We start from the raw sequence: 18,000 nt of genomic DNA, 5'->3' as shown, positions 1-18,000 counted from the left end.
TCACACCACACTTGCCAATGATCCTTTTGCCTTGGCCTGGACACTTCCTCACACCCGCTCCACTTATCCACAATCTACCCTTCAAGACGCAGCTCAAGTCCAGTCTGCTGCACAAGGTCCTTCCCTGACAGGACTGCTCTGAGACTACAGAAGCACCCTTGTCTGAACTACCTTAGCCTTTACTGTATGCCCGAAGAGGGACCTGTCATACACTGTCTCATAGAGGAAATTTTTTCTTCTCAGAAAGCAGCATGATACAGCAGGAAAAAAGTCAGATCCAGAGTCAGAATACCTGAATCAAGTCCCCCTGTGTGATCATGGACAAGTCACATTACCTTACTGATTACTTTCCATATCATTAAATTGGAATAACAATGATGTGCATGAAGTACATTATAATGACGAAAAGCCATACAAATGAGCTATTTTTATTATATGTATAAATAATTTCTCCATAATCCCACTGTTAACTCTCAAAGGGCAGGGATCCCACCTAATATTGGTTTTATACTCTGAAGCACCAAGCATAGTTCTAGACACCTGGCTGATACTCAATAAATATCTATTAGTAAAAAGGCATATTTGTTAGTAGATAAATAAATACACCTTCTCCACTCTACATGATGGCAGCTCAATTAGTTTAATATTCTTGGCCTTATCCTGCCTCTTTTCTCAGAGACCCAGGAGAGGTGGAGTGACTTAACCAGATTGGTAATTTAGGAAGAATAAACAGAAACGCATATTGCAATGAGCACCTCCCATTTTTCTCTTGGGAGACAATTTCCCCTTAGGAGGTACATATCCTCTACTGGTGCTACAGGGTCAGGTGCTCCTCCCACACAGCCCAGTCTAACCTCGCCTATAAATGGGCATGTAAATCTGCCCATATCAGGAGTTCAACAAAAAGGGTGTTTGCTTGTAGATAGATATAATCAAATCTCCCAACCTAGACTTGATCAGTAAAGAAGGAGATATTTTGGCCTCCATCTCTCTTAGTCTTTGTCTTATTCCCATTGGTTCAGAACCAAACCAGTAAAACCAAACCAAACATTATTGGTCTATTATAAGAGACCCCAACATTACCTGTAATTGGTTCCTTAGAAAAGGCACTTAAATTAAGGTCCTGACTCTTGAAATACTCAAGAGTAGAGGTTTCCACTTTCATTAATTAAAAGATATGTTTTCTAGGAACTGCAAATATTTAAATTCTTCAAAAACATATCAAAAGAAAACCCAAGCAATATCTTTCTGTTGTGTTCCTAGGTCTTTGTAAGGTGTAATTACATTGATAGAATATTTTGTAAGATGAAAGGAAGATTTCTCTATGAACAGCTGGGTTTTCAAAACAAAACAAACACAAAATGGGTACTTTCTTTTATTCCTCTAAGTTCTAGCTCTATACTTAGAACCACTAATATCCCAACTAGATCAAAAGCCAATCACCAGAGGAAGAGAAATATGTCAACTATAAATAAGTACAGAGATTCTCAACCTTATTGTCATCAAAGAAAAAGCATCACAAGGGACTCTGAGTCTTTGGGTGAACACAAATCTGCTTAGGCATAGGGTAAAAGTCCACAAGGCTGGGCAAAGAGCAAGTGACAAGGTAAAGAACATTAAAGAGAAAGTATAAGCTGAGTATTTTCCAGAATTCATGCAGAGCTACCCATTGATTGGTTCCCACCAGCCAAAATGGAGAAATCTCATTGAATATGGGGCTCATTTAACAGACATCTCCAAAGACTCTTTAATAGTAAAACTTTCCTAGATCTAAACAAAAAGCTACCCTAAACAAACCATAAAAATGTTTTTAAATGAACTGAGTAATATACAGAATTGTTGAATCACTACATTATACACCTCAAACTATATAACACTGTGTTAAGTATACTGAAATTTTTTCAAAAATGTGTTAGAATGAGCCTGAAAAAGATTAAACTGATCTACAAGTAACATAACTATCAGACCAAAAAACTTTCAAAAGCATTTAAAGAAGGCAATAAAACCCACTCAACTATACATTTATAATGTCCAGCATTCAATTTTTAAAAATCACTGTACATGTGAAGGAAAAAAATGGAAACAAGAGGAAAATCAGTCAATAGAAACAGACTCAGAAATGACAGAGAAGGGTGCCTGGGTGGCTCAGTGCGTTAAGCGTCTGCCTTCGGCTCAGGTCATGATCCCAGGGTCCTGGGATCGAGCCCCGCATCGGGCTCCCTGCTCCGCGGGAAGCCTGCTTCTCCCTCTCCCACTCCCCCTGCTTGTGTTCCCTCTCTCACTGTGTCTCTCTCTGTCAAATAAATAAATAAAATCTTAAAAAAAAAAAAAAAGAAATGACAGAGATAACAGAATAACAAATATTTTAAAACAGCTACTATAAATATTATAATATATGCACAAGAATCTAAAAAATCATGGAAATAATGGGGAAAAAAACAAAAAGAAGATACAAACAGAGAATGGATTCTGAAGTTGAAAAATAAAGTAACTGAAATGAACATTTCACTGGAAGGAATTAATAGAAGATTTGAGACTGCAGACAAAAAGATGAATGAATTTAGAAACAGAGAAACAGAAAATCATCCAAAGTAAAGGAAGAAAAAGAGTCTAAAAAAAATGAGCAGAGCCAGACTTATAGTATAGTATCAACCAATTAACAGGTAACCAGAGTCCCAAAAGGAGAAAGGCAAGGAAGGAAATAGGAAAAAAAAAAATATTTGAAGAAATAATGGCCAAAAGTTTTCCAAATTTGATGAAAACTATAAGCCCACAGACCAAGAAGCTCAACAAATCCAAGTAGAAGAAACATGAAGAAAATGACACCAAGGCATATATAGCATAATCAAACTGTTGAAAATGGGCCATAAAGAAATAATCTTAAAAGCAGGCTGAGGGGAAAAAAGACACATTATGCACAGAAAAACAAAAATAAGAATTACCACATGCTTCTTGTCAGAAAAATGCAAGCCAAAAGATAATGGAACATTTTTCAAGTGCTAGGAAAAAAAGAATATCCAGAATATATAAAGAATTCTCACAACTTAATTATAAGAAAACAAATAACCTCATTTAAAAATGGGTAAAATATTTGATCATCAAAGACATACAAAGAGCAAATAAGCACATGAAAAGATGCTCAACATTAGTCATTATGGAAATGCAAATTAAACCATATGTGCTATCACTACACATCACCTCAGGAGTTAAAATTAAGTTGACCACACCAATTGTTGGTGAGAATGTGGAGGAACTGGAACTCTCATACACTTATTATGGGAATGTAACATGGTACAACCACTCTAGAAAACCGTGTGGCAGTTTCTTAAAAAGTTAAACATAAACACAATATGATCCAATCATTCCACAAATAGGTATTTACCCAAGAGAAGTGAAAGTACATGTCCATACAAAAATTTGTATATAAACATTCAAAGAAGCCTTATTTGTAATAATCAAAAACTGCAAACCAAAATGCCCATCACCAGATGAACAATAAACAAATTCTGGGATATGCCTATAACAGAACACTACTCAACAATAAAAAGGAATTAAACCACTGATACATGATACAACATGTATTAATCTAAAAATAATTTTAATAATAATAAAGTAAAAAAAAGACCCAACAAGTAAGAGAAAAACCTGTAGAACTATATTAAATGCTAGGAAATGCAGATTAATCTTTGTAACAGAAAGCACATCATCGCTGCCTGGTGACAGGGATAGGCAGGGAAGGGCTGGGAGGGGCAGGTGAGAGGAATTACAAAGAGGCACAAGAAGACTTTTGGAGGTTATGGATATGTTCGTTATGTTGATTTTGTGGTAGTTTCACAGATATATACCTATGTTAAAACTTACCACATTATACACTTTAAATATATAAAGTTTATAACTCAATAAAGCTGTTTAAAAAATTACATTTATAATACCATTCAAAAGCATGAAATACTAAGTAATGAATTTAAAAAAAAACATACTCAAGACCTTTACACTAAAAACTATAAAACAGTGCTAAGAAAAATAAAAGAAGATGTAAATAAGTGCACTTGTCATGATAAACACTGAATGGTGTATGGAACTGTTGAATCACTACATTGTACATCTGAAACCAATAATGACACTGTATGCTAACTAACTGGAATTGAAATAAAAAGTTAAAAAAAAAAGACAACCTAAATAAATGGAGATATATCATGTTCATGGATTGGAAAATTCAGTATTGTTAAAATGTCCACTGTCCCAAAATTAATCTATATACTCAATGCAATCCCAATCAAAAGCCAACAGGCTTTTGTGTAGAAATTGATGAGTGAATTCTAAAATGTCTGGGGAAATACAAAGGACACAATAGTCAAAATACTTTTATTTATTTATTTATAGTCAAAATACTTAAAAAAAAAGTTGGAAGACTTACACTATCTAATTTCAAGACTTAATATAAAGCTATAGTGACTGAGACAGATTAATTAGTGAAACTGAATAAAGTCCAGAAATAGACCCACACATATACTTGAACTAATTTTCAACAAAGGTGCCAAGGTAATTCAATAGGGTAATTTCAACAAATGGTGCTGAAATAAACGTATATTATATGAAAAGAAATGAACCTCAACCCTACCTCACACCATACATAAAAATTAAATCAATACTATCCCAGAACAAAATATAAAAGCTAAACTTATAAAACTTTTAGAAGAAAACATAAGAGAAAAAGCTTTATGACGTTAGGGTTGGCAAAAATTTCTTATATAGGAAACACAGAATGCATAAATCTTTTAAAAATTGACTTCACTGAAATTTAAAACTTCTGTTCTTTAAAAATCACCATTATAGGGGCGCCTGGGTGGCTCAGTCGTTAAGCGTCTGCCTTTGGCCCAGGTCATGATCCCAGGGTCCTGGGATCGAGCCCTGCATCAGGCTCCCAGCTCAGTGGAAAGCCTGCTTCTCCCTCTCCCACTCCCCCTGCTTGTGTTCTCTCTCTCTCTATGTCTCTGTCAAAAAAATAAATAAAATCTTTAAAATAAATAAATAAATAAATAAATAAATAAATAAATAAATAAATAAAAATCACCATTATAGAAATGAAAAAACTTGGGGCACCTGGGTGGTTCAGCTGGTTAAGCGTCTGACTTCAGCTCAGGTCACGATCTCAGGGTCCTAGGATCGAGCCCTGCCCTATGTAGGGCTCTGCACTCAGCAGGGAGTCTGCTTCTCCCTCTCCCTTTCCCTTTGCCCCTCCCCCTGCTTGTGCACTCTGTCTCTCAAATAAATAAAATCTTAAAAAAAAAAAGAAATGAAAAAGCTAGCCACAGACTTGGAGAAGATATTAATATTCTCAATATAAATATCTAAGAAAGGACTTGTATCAAGAGCCCTTTATAACACAATAACAAAAAAATAAAAATCCTAAATTTAAAATGGAAAAAAAGAAGATACACAAATGGCCAATAGTGCATGAAGGCTCAATATCATTATTCATCAGAGAAAAGCAAATTAAAACCAGAGAGATACACTACATGCCCACTAGAATGTCTAAAATTAAAAAGCCTGACAATACCAAGTGTTGACAAAGCGGAGGAGCAACTAGAACTCTCATACACTCTTGGTAAAATGTAAAATGGTACTATAACTTACTTTATTTTCAAATCAAGATAATGATGATCATAAAATTTTTACAAGTGTCTAACCCGGGTTAAGGGGCTATTACAAAGGAGGTGGGTGATTTTTTTAAAAGGAATAATGCACAGGTAGATTAAATTACTGTTAATGCTCTAGTTATTGGGTTGGGTAATATTCACACCACTATAAATAAATACACAAAGTAAGAAAGACACAAATGGAAAGCAATGACAACACTGTGTCACAATTAACCCAATTCTGTGGACCTGAGGCACAGATTAAAAAAAAAAAGGTAGTCACCTCACCCATATATTTCCCATGTCTCTGATGTAGGGAATATGCGAATAAATCCACCTCTCCGATCATTTTCTTCCTTCACTCTCCGTAAAACTTTGATCTATACAAAGAGAAAATCAAGTAAGTACCCATTTTGAAAACTGTAATCCATGTATTTATAGGGCAGAGGAAGAGAGTTACAACCCACAAATATGAAAGAAGCATGAAGGGAGAAATTAATTCCATTTAAGATGCTATTTTCTGAGAACAAGTTTCTCCCATCTTGAATCTTTCTCTTTTCAGTGTAAGATATAAGGTGGTCATCAACATTATAAATCACTCGCTAATTTTCACTGAACCCTGTGTTAGCCCACAAAGGCCTGAAATGGAGTTATCTTTACCTCCTCCATTGACAGACCAAGCACAGAACCACCTAACTTCCCCGGCACCTTCTCTCGGGCTGAGCCCACAAGGTTTTTCATTTCCGCATCACTGGCAGAGAGTGGACGGGAACGCTAAGGAGAAGGAAAAACAGAAACAAACAAAATGTTTTCATCATCTTTCTTCATTTGTCTCTATTCAGTCCCTCAACATCATTATCTTTCCTATTATGGATAAGCTCAAATCCAAAGCCCATTTTCTGTAATTACTCTCTTAGCCTGAAACCCTGGGAAATAAATGAAAGCTAGTAGACTCAAAGGCAAGAAGAGAAAACGGAATAGAAGAAAAACACTATGGGTTGAGAAGAAAACAAGAAGAAAAACAAGAAAGATGTCCACATGACTTTCTAATCCAGTACTTAATCCTAACCCTGGTTTTAGAGGACTTCTGACATTTTCAAAGATATAGAAGAAATCTGAAAATAACCACCATATAAGATTAAATGTGTATTTATTTCAGTAAATGACGATATTCTTTACAGCAGTGGGGAAGGGGAGTTAGGAGAAATGAGACATAAGACAGAAAACCAAGGAACAATCTATTATGTCACAGGTGAAAACTGGGCCATGAGATGTTTTAGAACTCTGGTATGGGGGAGGGGATGGAAATTGAGGTTAACAGTCATCAGTGACACAGAAAAGAGCTGTGACCAAAAGAAACACTGTAGCTGCTGGGGACTTCAAGAAACCTGATCAAGGACCACACTGCCCTGGGCACTCCAAGGAGGCAACCAAATGGGCCACGCTCCTCACAGTCTTCTGAAGGGTGATCACAAAGGTCATCTACAATGAAAGTTTTAAGTAATTTTGATGTTACGTGAGCAAAGAAATATAAAGGTAACAAAGGAAGTCAGATGGTATAAAGCATGTGAACACACTATCATTGAAAGAGATAAAGTGACTGATAAGACAAGTATATCTGCCAACAGAAAGAATAAGCAGTAACTCAAGAAATGTGCATGCAAATTGTCTTTCTAAATTCCTAGAACTAACTATGATGAGAGAAAAGCAGTCCTATTGTCAGGAACTACTGTTTTTCTCTTTGCGTACACTGCCTATGGAAAAACTTTCAACCTTCTCAGCAATACTCACTGTTACAGACTGTTTATGTCCCTCCACAAATTCATATGTTCAAGCCCTAACCCCCAATTTGATGGTATTTGGACATGGGGCTTTTAGGAGGTAATCAGGATTAAAGGAGGTCATGAGGGTGAGACTCTGGCCTGATGAAATTAATGCCCTTAAAAGAAGAGGCATCAGAGAGCTGTACTCTCTCTCTCTCTGCCCGACCATGTACAAAGAGGTCATGTGAGCACAGAGCAAGATGGCAGTTATCTACAAGCCAAGAACAGAGACCTCAGAATGAAACCTGCCTTGCTGGCACCTTGATCTTGGGACTTCCCAGCCTCCAGAACTGTGAGGAATAAGTTTCTGTGGTTTAAATCACCAAGTCTATGGTACTTGGTTATGGTAGCCCAAGGCAGACTAATAATACACACTTGTACACATCATGAATGCTTTCACCTTTGACACAAGGGAGACCAATACATACTAATCTTCAAAGCTAGCATGGGAGTTATAAAAGATAGATTTCCTGATAGGCAACTCCATGATGAGATACCTTTATAGCGAAAAACCATGAAATCAGCAGATGTAAGCAACACGGAAAGGCAGGGACTTTTACTTGTTTAGCTTTCCCTGTGGTATCTTCAGCGCCCAGAACAGCACTTGGCATGGAGGAGGAGATCAATAAATATTTGATGAAGAAGTAAGTAAATGAATGAATGTGCTCACATGCAGATTAATCATAGTTAGAACTAAACTTTGCAGAGGATTTGGGGGAAAAATTTAATTCCTTTCCAATCTGCGGGAATGCATTTAGCAGTACATGTTGGGATGAGAGGGGAATCAAGGTGAAACTTTAAAGATTTAGGAAGGGAATCATATAAGTAATATGATCTTTTCAAACAATTTTAAAGTGCAAACACTTATTTAGTGACAATTTAGTAAAGCCAAAATATTAACTGGATGCTTTAAGGACTTTTCTCATTTCACACACCACTTATCGTTGGTTAAAAATACTTTATTTCACATGTGATGACATGGCTCTAATCAGAAAGCTACTGGCAGTCAAGTGCCTTATCCAAGGTCAAGCTGCCTCATCACTCACACTATTTACAAGTACCTTAAAGTCCTCTGAAATTATGTAAGAGAGAATATGAAGTAAGCACTCATTTAAATGATATAATAAAAATAAAGATTAAACATTTTAGAATAGAAAAACTTATTTAAAATGTTGATAAGCTAAAATCTGTATTAAAGGTTAGTAATAAAAATATTTTAGGAAATAGTTATTAGCTATTAGAATAGTTTTAAGAAATACATGGTTGGGGTGCCTGGGTGGCACAGTTGGTTAAGTGTCTGACTCTTGGTTTTGGCTCAGGTCGTGATCTCAGGGTCATAAGATCAAGCCCCCTGTCAGGTTCTGCGCTCCACATGGAGTCTCATTGAGATTCTCTCTCCCCCTCCCGCTCATGCTCACGCTTTCTCTAAAATAAAATAAATAAATCTCTAAAAAATAAAAAAGAAAGAAATGCATGGTCATATTTGCAAGAACATGGATCAAATCACTATTGAATAACATCTAATTGGCACCCCTAATTTTTGTTCTTTAAATTTTTTTTTTCTTTTTGTTTTTTGTCTTTCTTTTGTTTTTGTTGTTCATTTTCTTGTCTGTTTTTTTTATTATTGGTTTGTCATTTTATCTTTCTTTTTGATCTTATGATCTTTTTTTTTTTTTCTTTTTTAGGACCTAATTTTCATTTTGTGGAATTGCTCTGAGATGGAACAATACTCCTGGCTTCCAGTGACTGAGATTACAATGATGTTGCCACCTTCCTCTACTAATCTAAACCTGCTCCTAGAAACAATGAACTAACACCCCCAAAATTCTCAGTCTTCTCTCCCAAGTCACTTTCAAAGAGTTGTCTCCATACAGGTTCACAAACACTCCTTTGTTATGCACAGCCCACAGTTCTAACTCTAGCCACTTGTGCATGCATGTGGGCTGTCTAGGTGAGGCATGGAGGAATTCAGGAGATGCTCCTGGCTGGGGCCTTTGGGAGGTTTGAAAATGGAAGGGGCTGAGGGGTAATGGTGTTTGTTAGGTGAGCGCTCTAGCTGTGAACTCCCATAAGCTGATACCTTTACTCTTTTATTGCCACAAATAGCACCAGGCTGCAAAGAAAAAGGTCAACGTGCTCCAAGAGGTAAAAAAGATAGCTAGAAACTCCTTTTAACTCTTCACCTATTTACCTCAAACTATACTATTAAAAAGGCTGAGAGGGAGAGAGATGTGAAAGTTGTAGCTACTGTTGTCTATGTATCTCAAATGCCTCTCTAAAATCCACCCAGGTCTCCTATGTCTTCGGGGAAGCTGCTGAAAAATATCAGACTAGAAAGTCAGAAGTATTTTGCCAATCTCAGCTTTTCAATAAATTTGAGATTAGAGAGAATGTTCTTGATCAGCATAATACCTGCTGTACTGGTCTACAGAGACATGTGTCTACACAGGTACAACAGAGACTATTGTCATAGACAACTGGTTGAATCCTACCATTTGTTAATGAGATGAACTATTAAGAAATGTGACCTGAATTATAGACACAGGTGAGAGAAAAGGCAGAGAAAAAGGGGGAAAAGAAAGGATAACAAAGAAAAAAGAAAGAAAGGAGATAGAAATGCTTATGAGCGCCAAGAAGACACACCTGGAGATTAAAAGCCAAGCCAAAAAAAAGGGAATCAGACTGATTTGGAAGGCCATCAGGACTGCCAAAAACAAGAGCAAAACACTCCAAGTGCAAGCCATTCTGTGATTTTGATCTCGTGCATTTACCAGCGCAGGGAACTGACTGAATGCACTAAGGAAATAAAGTTCCTCTGAATTTAGAGAGAACCATTGCCTCTGTCTAGATGACACAGGATTTTAACTACTGGGTGCTCAGATAGATTTTAAACCACCAAATTATTGCCTAGGTCAGAATTCTGCCATGCAACATGCATCAAAGATATAAAATTATCATTAGTACAACTTATGATTTAGAAACAGACCCAGAGAAGAAAGCTTTACACATCTAACCTTTATTACTAGGGAAGAATTGACTGAGAATGTGAAATCGTTGAGATGAGGAACCACCTGTCGCCACTAAAAGTAGTAAAAAACAGATGCTGAATCAGAAAAATGATTCTCAGCCTAAAGAAAGCTGGCAGGTACCAGCACTGAGAAGAACTGAACAAAACACAGAATATGAAAAAGGTGAGATATCATAAAAGATACAATCATAATTGAGGGGCAAGAATAAAACCTGTTTGACAGAGAACACATACAAGGAATAAAAATGTCCTAATGTAGTTTTACAAAGTTTGGAATTCTGTGTTAGAAACAAATTAACAAGAAATAGCTCAATTTGTATGTGACACATTTTGCCACCTTTAAACTGGTAAAATCCAGTTTAAAATGCAAAATGAATTAATGCTGTCAAATGAAATAAAAGGAACAAAAAGGACCACAAATGAATAAATCAGGTGGGAAATAAACAAAAAATGGCTATAGAGAAGGTCCAAATGTAATTGATAACCAGAAATATATTCTGAAATCAGGGGAGGGAAAAAAAAAAGAAAGTAAGTAGACTTGTGTTACAGTCAAAAAGAGATATGCAACATCTGGAAATTTGGAATAAATATAAGTCAGCAGGTCTGAGAGACATGCATCTTGTTATTAAGGGAACTGGCTTTAAAAAACAAAACAAAACAAAACAAAAAACTTACCAAAACCACTTACAATCATGTTTGAAAAATCATGAAGAACTGAGGAGGTACCAGAGGATTAGAAAAAAACAAATGAGGTACCAGTCTTCAAAAATGTAAGAAGTGTGCTTCTGGTGATTACCGCCTGGTAAGTCTAACTTGAATCCCTAGTAAAATAATGGAACAAATATTAAAAGAAAAAAAAATTCCGTAAACATTTAGAGTTTAATGAGCTCATGAAGAATAAGTATGGAGACTGTTTTATTTATTTTAAAACATGCTTTAAAATGTTTATTTTTAGGACAAAATTACAAAAAAGGGGGAATAAAGCAAATAAATACATTTAATGTCTTTGGGTTTTACAAAAACATTTATACAAATTTCATAAAATTTTTATTCTAAATTATATTTCTAATTGGGGCTTAGTGTCATAACATAATGAATAAAACACATCAACAAAAATTGAAAAGAGTTAAAAGATGTAATGTAGGATAAACAGCAGTGAATCACATTAGGAAGTGATTTTCAGAATGGGTACTGATTGAGCATTACTTAGAATCTTCACTGATGTCTGGGAGGATGGATAAGTAAAAAGATAATAAAGTAATCAATTTGCATTTGTAGATGACAGCAAATGTGAAAAGAATGGCTACAGATAAGAATATTGAAATAACTCCCAATACTGGCCATCAAATGGGTAAAAGGAAAATCAACAGGACTCAAAAGTGTGAAGGGGACTATGTGTCCAAGGTAAACTATGTGTCCAGAACTATCCCAAATATTTACCTATGCTTTATCGTTTCTTTCCCACCATACCTCCATGTATGTATTATTATCTTCATTTGACAGACGTGGGTAGTGGGCCTCAGAGACGTAAGGGAATTTGCCCAAAGTCTAACAGCTATAGTTACTGGCAGAGCAAATTTGAACCCGGGGCTATCTGACTCTAAAGTCCGTGTGCTTTCCACAAAACCATGCCATCTGCCTTGGAACCCCGAAAAATGATTTCTGGATGAGTAGGAAATCTGAACCGCAGGCATTCAAGGGGAGGAAGAAATGTAGAAAGAGACAATGGATTAAGAAGGAATAGTCAGACAACAGGCAAAAAACTGGACTGCACGATCTGACAGCAACAGAAAAAGAAAACATGACAAAGTGTCCATGGCCAGAGCAGAGAACTTGTTTTCGTTTTTAACTCAGCTCTGACAAAACCGCCATGGAGTTGAGAACGCTTCATTAACAGAAAGACGGTGACAGAGTAGAACACTGCGAAGAACAAGAAGAGTCAAAGAATTCTACACATATAAAGTTGGCTAAATAAAGCGAAAAAGGCTTTATGTCACATGAGCAGTGTTCAAATACACAACCATGAGGGAGAGGCCTTGCTCCGCCACAGGCTATTGCAACCTACGGCCATTCAAGCAACGGAGCTAGACAGATGTAAGAGAAGGGAAATTAAGATTAGAATTACAGGGGTGCCTGGGTGGCTCAGATGATTGAGCATCTGCCTTCGGCTCAGGTCATGATCCCAGGGTCCTGGGATCGAGCCCCGCATCGGGCTCCCTGCTCTGTGGGGGGCCTGCTTCTCCCTCTCCCTCTGCTTCTCCCCCTGCTCATGTTCTCTCTCTCTCTCTATCTCTGTGTCTCAAATGAATAAATAAATCTTAAAAAAAAAAAAAGATTAGAATTACATATCAAAGACACTTCTTTGGAATTCAGAAGACCATGAATTAAGCATTTTTAAAGTTCTCCTGCAGTAAGAGTAGAGAGCCCTAAAAGGTATGCAGAATGTAAGCTCCTTGAAGTCAACAGCTTTGGGGCTTTTTTGTGGTTGTTTTTTGGTTAGTTCTGTTTTCTGTTTATTTGCCACAGAGAGAAGCTAGCATACCTAGGTACCTGCTAAACTTACAAAACACTCAAAATTACAGAGTTTCAAATTCTACCAACTAAACACCAAGACTTGTATTATGGAATCGCATTAACCAGTTACCAAACACTAGACAACCAGTAAACCTTTTTTTCATTTCTTGGACTCATATAAACCATGTAAAGCACCTTGTCAAAAACAGTAGCTGTGAGAGTTACAATTCAAGCTCCCAAGCCGTCCGGCAACTGGATCAGAGAGTACCAAGGCCAAAATAAATATCCTGGAGCTTCTTGCCGAAGAACTACCAGTTGCAGGGGCACACTTAGGTCTCAAACATCTACAGCATCATTTCAAAGCCTCAACTAGCAGAAGCAGCATCCTCACTGCTACCCAATCACTTCAACAAGATGTTCAAAACAAAACAAAGATCTTCACAGAAGAAAATGACAGTTAATCTCAAATACGGCTAACAAGGACAGTTATTTTTAAAGGCAGCATCTCAGACACTTATTATGCCAGAGGTTCTAACTCATAAAACTGCAAATCACTACATGTAAGAAATATGTACAATCAAATGCAGCCCAATAGCCAATGTGAAAATGTTTCCAATATGAAGCCACTGACGATAGTACCTTTCATAAGACATCTGAAGAAAAGGAAGGGTGTCTGTGAACTATATTTCCTTCCTGGAATATTCTGGTCAAAGCGATAGATATGTCTCTAAATCCTGTTCGTCATTTAAATCCAACCGCCTCCTTTGCAGCACGATCACTATCAGGAAAAGAGGACTCATAAATTCCTACAGCCTCTACTCTTGCATTCCGTATCTGGAAAGACCTCTGTGCATTCATTTTCACTTACTCTATGTTATTAAAGTTCAAAAAGCAGGTGCATCAAACACGGGCTGTGAAAGAGCAAAGCTTTCCATTTGGGGACTGGAAATAAGAATCTGAATGAAGTCTCCAAATGATCCAGAACTTACCAGTTTGGCATCTGAGGACTGACACTGTGCAGACACTGGACGCTACAAAAGACAGAAAAATGGAATAAAGCCTTACCTTCTCCTACCATACCGAGGTTTTCCAACTCCTACGTCTATGATTTCACAAAGGAGAAGATGATCTCCAGGCAGAAAACAAAAGCAAGAACTCTACACTTTGTGCTTGTAAGACCAGAGTATTTACTATGTTTCATACCACTTTCTCCTACGGTGTATCTACCCAGTTTCGTCTTCTCAGCAGGAGCGCACGATCCTACTGTCGCATCCTGAAGTCAACTACTCCACCTGATAAATTTGTTCCAGAGCACATAGAACTAATCTACAGTTTCTTTACCCTTTAAATAAAAGTGTCCTGTAGGCTGCTTATGGATGAAGTCATGCCATGACCTACCAGTTAGCAAAACAAATGGCGGATGGATTCTCTACAATTTGCAAAGAGTGGCCAATAAAGGCTGAGAGGCAGGCTAAGAGAAGGGGTCAATTCATCCAAGAATGACATACATCTAACCCCTAGAGTAAAACTTGGCAGAAACTCTGTGAAAGCTGCACAGAAACACTCACAATCCTTTACACACAATCCTGTGGCTCCTGCCACAGATACTGCAGGAAACTCTGCAAAGGAATGTGATGGCCTAAATTCAGTTTTGCTAGTACACCTAGGGTAATCCTCTGCTTTTTCTTATTAAAAATAAGAAAACCTTTTGATCTGTGATGATGTACTGATCAAGAACAACCTCGCTGCCTGGTTTTCCTTCTAATCCAAGATAACAATACCCCCTTAAAATCCAGTACACCCTGTCCCACATCACAACTCTAATACTAACGGGACAATCCTAGAGCAGGTGGTCACAGACTGCATCTAGCTCAAAGACATGTTATGTTTGGTCTGCAAAGTATTTTTTCTTTAATTGGACCAGCTGGCAATATTTTAAAATAAGACTTCTGATTTCTCTTGACAGTACGAAGGTCTGACAACACATGGCCCACACTCACGCATGGCAATGATCAGTTAGAGCACATCAGCAAAACAGCTGCCCCTTTTTGATATGGGGCACAGGCTCCAGGCTAGCAGAGCCACGTCCCTCTCAGCTGTGTTGTACCTGGCCCTCTCACTCATTCCCATTGTCTGCCTGCAGCCCCTCTAGGCATTTGAGTTTGCAGACCCTGACAAGTGAGAAGTATAACTGCGTGAGGAAGAGTGATGAGTGTGGCAGAGAGAAATAGCACTACTCCAAATGAGACCAGCAAGCTAAAGGGAAAAGAGAAGAACGAGCGGTGGCAGGAGAAGGGAGAAGTGGAGGAGGAACGGATGGAGGGCAGAAGAAAGGGAAAGGGGAGGCAGGGGGAAGAAGGGGCTATTTCTGCCTTCAAAGAGCTTACAGTCTAGCAGAGGAACACTGGACAATTTCAAAGCAACAAATCGATGAATGCCAAAACCATGCACCAGAGAACAAGTAAGTCCTATTGAAATAAAAAATAAAGGTCATGATAGAATGGGATGGATTTAATAGGAAACGATCTCTAGACTTCTGAGCAGGCAAGGTCATCAATCCACATGGGAAGAGAGGAGGAAGGTGGACCTTTTAGATAAGAAGAAATGTTAAAGGCAACGAACACACATGGAAACTAGCCAGGTCTAGACAGGCAGGGATGGATTAGATGATGGAATGAGCAGGCAGAACGATGAGCTGATTGGTTTAACTGGAACACAAATGCGGAGGACACAAAGACCGGAGCAATGCTTGATCAAGTGATGTTTCAGACACGCACAGGATTCTGTAGGCATTTATCTCATTGAACCTCAATTAACACCTCATGATCACTGAGCACTTGTAGAGAAGATAATATTTCAATCGAGCATCTTCTTTACAAAGCTAGCCTGAAGATCAAAACAATGTAGCAGAGTAATGACTAGGAATTTGTAGGCTCCCTCTCTGTGCCTTGTTTATGAGCATATCAATTTGAGGAGAAAAGCAGGTGATTCTTAAAGAGAAAAAAAGGACACAGATAATGAAATAAGAAGGCAAAAGAAAAGAAAAACAAAAAGCAGACAGTAAGTTAGTTTGAAAGCATCGAAAGCATATGCTATTAGCCATAGCTGAATATAACTGCCTCCTGTCTGGAATGATCCCCAAATAATTTCCTGTTCTAAGTGATGTCATATCCACTGTGCTTCAGCTCACTCATTTACATCAGCTACCACTTTCCAATAAGCCTTGCTGGGCTCCCTGCTGCTGAATTTGCTTACCTGAGGTTTCTGGAAAGGGTTTCGCCTGGAAGACTCAAAGGTGGGATAAATTGGCCGGGTTGATGCCCTCTGGGCAGGATCCTGGCACACAAATCCTGAATGGGGAACGGCAAACATTAAAACCTGCCATTTTCTAAGAAATTAGCAGGTTTAGCTGTACCTTTTCTTTAGGTATACAAACTCAGTTTCATGGTCACAAATATTACAGAGATCCAACCTCAGGAGGATTAGGCATGGCTCTCAGACACACACTCCACTTGAACTTCAAACCATCAAAACTGGACAGCACAAGAATGGAAAATATGCAGATAAATCAACCTTCCTTGTTGGGGAGCTGATTCTGATTGAAAAAGAGATGTGGATTTTTGATGAACCTCAGAGTAAAAGTGCAAACCACCATTTAAAAATACATGGTTGTTTATAAAAACAAATTATTTTAAAGTGGCCTCCTAGAGGGTGACTGGAAAATAATGTTGTTTTTACTGGGAGAACCCAAAAGCAGGTGAGGGGTCTTGTCCTGTTACAAGGTCTACTTCTAGAACAGCTGAAGGCGGTGTCCTGGCACCTTTCAAAGTGGGCTTCTTAGATTATCTATGGCTTAAGAAATTAGGTGTGTGCTCATTTCACTTCCTAAAAAGCAGACTCCCATCCAGGGAGACTAGAGTGGCTAAGTTTTACAGCATTTGCTGGTACATCAAGTACTATTTCATTTCAAATATATTTTGTCATGCCTTTTTAGAGTACTTAGGAAACGACAACAAACCCACAATATACCCACCTGACTGCCCATCTCCTTTTCAAAGTTTTGGCTTATCTACTCAGAAAGGGATTTCTTCCTCAGGCCGCCTTTAGCTATAACTATTACAGGAGGGGCCATGTTGACACCAGCGGAGACCGCCTAGTGGAAATATAGCCAGTCTCCTTTGTAACAAAACTGCTTCAGTCAGGCGCACTCTCTCAACTCAGAGAAAAATAGACTTTCTCCAGACCTTTGCTTAATTCTCTTCCTCGGCTCATAATTCCTGTGCCCCAGGAATTAGGTCTCAGCCCTAGTTGTGGTTCAGCCTCAGGACAGGATGGAGCCAGGGGGAGTAGAAACATATAAACACTTGCCTGAAAATATAATTTTTCAGTACAAAACATTCAGCATGGCTTAGGAACTGCCAGTTGGCAACACCTAGAGAGCCTGACAAAATGGATGCTCTGGTTAACTTTTATGTGAGTCTTCAGAAAACACTACTACTCACCTACAACAGTGAACATATCTGAAATCATACTGGCTTTAATCTTTAGGTCCAGAGGTGCATCACTAATAGAAGAGAGAAAGAAAGGCCAATCGATAATGTTATAGATTAACAGAATAGCTACCCCTAATGGGCCTCAATATAGCAGAGCTTCCAAACGTCGATGAGAAGCAACACATAAAGCACATCAAACCCATGGAAAAAGAAGAAGAAATCTGGGCAAAAATACTAGAAATAAAAGCCCACTGTTAAACTCATCCTCTGTAGGGCAGGTCCAGCACCAAAGTTGATTCCCTGACATGCAATCTTTTTACTCCAAAAGGTCTTGTGCAGTTCAAACTGTGTACAAGTCAAGAATACTGCTTCATTATCACTGCAGATTTTAGAGGTTTAGACTTTTAATATGCTCCTTTATGAGTGTGTCCATCATTCAAATTATTTTTTACTGCTATAATAGTCAAATCACATTCACACGCAAGAGAAGGAACTTGGTCATC

The 18,000-nt window shown here is 37.9% G+C and overlaps 1 protein-coding gene across 21 annotated transcripts in view; it reads right to left on the bottom strand.

Annotated features, from left to right (window-relative positions):
• The window catches only part of TTLL5 (tubulin tyrosine ligase like 5), a 274,823-nt gene that overhangs the window by 191,078 nt on the left and 65,745 nt on the right, over positions 1-18,000 (bottom strand). For 19 of the 21 annotated variants that reach the window (XR_013440787.1, XR_013440786.1, XR_013440789.1 and 16 more), the window contains 5 exons: positions 17,507-17,568; positions 16,260-16,354; positions 13,994-14,035; positions 6,300-6,413; positions 5,928-6,019 (listed from right to left, as the gene is read on the bottom strand). Coding sequence is in view for 17 of the 21 variants with exons in the window: in XM_078053996.1 (XP_077910122.1) it covers positions 5,928-6,019; positions 6,300-6,413; positions 13,994-14,035; positions 16,260-16,354; positions 17,507-17,568 (405 nt within the window). In the remaining 4 variants the exon portion in view is untranslated. The remainder of the gene's footprint in view (positions 1-5,927; positions 6,020-6,299; positions 6,414-13,993; positions 14,036-16,259; positions 16,355-17,506; positions 17,569-18,000) is intronic. The other 2 variants (XM_078053984.1, XM_078053985.1) reach the window with 1 other exon arrangement.

The sequence above is a fragment of the Halichoerus grypus genome, chromosome 8 (genome assembly GCF_964656455.1).
Source record: "Halichoerus grypus chromosome 8, mHalGry1.hap1.1, whole genome shotgun sequence".
Lineage (NCBI taxonomy): Eukaryota > Metazoa > Chordata > Mammalia > Carnivora > Phocidae > Halichoerus > Halichoerus grypus.
This window is presented reverse-complemented; position numbering and strand designations above follow the sequence as displayed.